The sequence below is a fragment of the Hippocampus bargibanti genome, linkage group LG14 (assembly GCF_051943395.1).
Source record: "Hippocampus bargibanti isolate YZ-2025 linkage group LG14, ASM5194339v1, whole genome shotgun sequence".
NCBI lineage: Eukaryota > Metazoa > Chordata > Actinopteri > Syngnathiformes > Syngnathidae > Hippocampus > Hippocampus bargibanti.
In genome coordinates this window covers 17,411,982-17,415,015 of record NC_142747.1, presented here as the reverse complement: position 1 = coordinate 17,415,015, position 3,034 = coordinate 17,411,982, and the positions used below count along the sequence as shown (strand labels likewise).

At 40.0% G+C, this 3,034-nt stretch overlaps 1 protein-coding gene across 1 annotated transcript; it reads right to left on the bottom strand.

Moving 5' to 3' along the window:
• Positions 1–465: 465 nt before the first annotated feature.
• LOC148888622 (uncharacterized) lies at positions 466–2,588 on the bottom strand. The gene is made up of 5 exons (XM_089013135.1): positions 2,464–2,588; positions 2,028–2,193; positions 1,817–1,954; positions 1,398–1,449; positions 466–1,324 (listed from the first exon to the last, which is right to left on the bottom strand). The coding sequence occupies exons 1-5, from the start codon at positions 2,586–2,588 to the stop codon at positions 702–704; spliced, it is 1,104 nt and encodes a 367-aa protein (XP_088869261.1). The 3' UTR covers positions 466–701.
• Between the last annotated feature and the right edge of the window lie 446 nt (positions 2,589–3,034).

Sequence of the window (3,034 nt, the reverse complement as noted above, 5' to 3'; positions counted from 1 at the left end):
TCAATATATACTGTATATTTAGTCAATTCCTTTGACACCACAGTGCCTATAAGCTTGGGTAAATAAAAAACATACAACCACATAGCTTAGTGTTTAAAGTTCTGTTTTAATAATTAAGTAATTAAATTTGTATGACCTGGAAGAAGTGAAAAAATATTTAATTGTTTCTATGATATACAAACTTGATTCATCCAAACAACTAAAAGGAGTTGGACATTTAATTTTGACATTCATTCTGTCTGCTTATGTCCTGGCATTAATTGTCAATATCACATTGACAATTACTTACAAGGCCAAATGATGTTTTCATTTACTTTTTGCATTTATCATTTTTGCTAAACAATTTATTTCAAATCTAAGTGCACAAAGTGTAAAGGTGTCATGGACATGATTTGGGGGCTGAAAAAAAATCCAGGAATAAAAGCATGTTAATTTAATTTTAAACGTGACACTCAATAAACACAACATTTAATGATTTTATTTGTCTTTTTTCAGGCCTATAAATTCAATATATAAATTCAATTCATATATATGGAAAAGAAAGCACCATCTTGAGGTTTTAAAAATCACTCTTATACTAATTTTATCATTTGCTTTACACACATGTCGACCACGGCACCGGTATAGAGACTAAAAATATTTTACACAAATATCCACGTCTTCCGGGTAAAATAGTTTTCTGACATTGCATCTGCTGACACTCATATAATTTGATGTATCTTAATAACCAGCACATACTTTGTTGGTACCCTTGATCTGTGCACACAGGCTACCAGTTTAGCGTGTAAGAGAATGCTCACAGGAATCGGCTGTGTCCAAATGCACAGCAGCAAAATAGAAAGTGGCGTAAACAAACGATACAAATGAGATACAAATTCCAAGCGGTGCATCGCAGGCATCGTCAACCCAGGAAACACATCTTCAAACCAGTGCTTGTCGCTTTTGGCTGGTAAATGAAGGCAAAGTGTCAAACAGAGAATGAGCACAGTGACCGGGAGCTCTCGACATTGCTGCCAAGTGCATCGAAACCACTTCATGACACAAAGAACGGCCTTGCAGGAGATGATAAAAAGTGAACTTTTGGCCAAAAAATACTTGAGGCAGGCGATCACGGTTATCAGCCATGGGGTGACTGGTGACGGAATCCAGCACAGATTGAAAGAAAAAACCACAGCAACGGTGGTGTCGCTAATTCTGGTCGCTGACATTTTCATCCTGGTCATGCGAACCCACGCCAGCAAGATGGCGGCCAGAAACACTCTTCCGACCCATCTGCTGGTATTGGCGGGCAGCCAACCTTCCTCCCTGGTTGGGTTGATGATGTCTGTGCAGAAGAAAGTAAGACTTTTTAATATATATTTTTGGTAGTACGTACTTTTCTTACCATCTGTTATTACCTGTTCTGGTGTGAAAGGAACCTTTTGGAGAGTGAGTTGTCAGGGTAAGGATCTGCATTTAAGAAAATTTGTCAATTTACCAGGTCTAGAAATCTGGTAAAATTCTGATTCTGATTCTACAAGATACAGTAAGTTCCCTTTAGGCACAGTTTTGAATTGAACTAAACACAAAGCAGCTGAAATCCTCAAACACAATCAGAAACATATGGTTGAATTCTTGCCTATCCAACAAATTGTCATGTAGCATAAATGAAATATCTTTCCAACTGTTTTGAATGGTCATAACCCGTATAGCCACTATATCAATCAAACTCTCGATTAAGAATTGACAAACTGATATAAAGGAAAGATTTTGTATACTTGTTGCAAATGTGAAATCATGATCTCATCTCATCTGTAGGGAATTTTAAAGGTAAAACCTGCTCACAGAGGATTCCTCTTCTCTGTCGCCACCAAGGACCTCGAGATCCCTCTCCGTCCGATCGACCAAGAACAGTGACGTGGGAGACGTCAAAGCTGCCGCGAATCAGATGCACGTGCCGATGCTCACTGTACATCTGCACGGAGGTTACCATGAACAGCCATTCGCACTCTGACAATTACATTTGGTTCTTAAGGGATTTGACTCACCTGCATTCTCGAGACGTGGTCTTTGACCTGACACCGCAATAATCGCAAACCTTTTTGCTTCCTTGCAGGCGTTTCCGCTTGATCTTTGCACATCAGAGGCTGATCAAAGTATGTATCATTCAAAGTGGCATCTCTCCCCGAGAAGATCCTATGCGGGACAGAATTCCTAAGGAAAGATTGAATCAGGTGAGTTAAAGTAGAAACTTTTATTTTGTGCAAAATAGCATTAGCTATTTATTTTCAAAGGAGGAGGAATTGAAAACAAACAATAAAGAGGTCTTGCATCAAATACCAGTGAATACTTTGGAATTAAGAGTACAATTTTGTCTTCATAATCAAGCTGCCGAGGAACTTGTTGGGTTGCAGAGTACAGACTCTGCTGGTGTCCAGGTCCTCCTAAAAAAATGGACAGTTTAAAACACAGAATGTCACTCACCTGTCACAGGTGAGCTGAGGCGACATGTTTGATCCCTCAAAGTGGACATGATAGAGCTGAGGACAGCAGCCAGACGACGCCTTCCAAGTGAGCAGTACCAAAAAGACCAGCGTCACTGATGTCATCTCAAAGCTTTGCCTTTGGCACTGTCAGTCTTATTGTGAGGGGGGCTGACTTTTTATAGTACCCTTTCTATCATCCAAGAGTAGGAGGCAACCTTGATTGCCTTTCTCCAAGCACCAAGCTTGAGGAAATCCCGTGACAGCAAACCACTCAGGGTGTTGGACATACCTCTATGTGTTGGTCACCAGACAACGACAGTATTCTTCTCTTGCTAAGGCACCTTGTTAGCGGAAGAATAGTTCTCGATTGACAACAGCTAATATCCAGCAGACTAGCCGGCAGCAAAAAAGAAACGAAATGGAAGATTCCAGAAGTGGTCTGGAAGTCTGTTTTGGGATTGACACTGGAAAAAGCATCTTGCGAAGAATGCAAAGAAAAGTCGGAAATACTCTTCGGACTGGTGGAATTTAACAGTAAATGAGCTGCCAATGGCTAAATACTTAATATT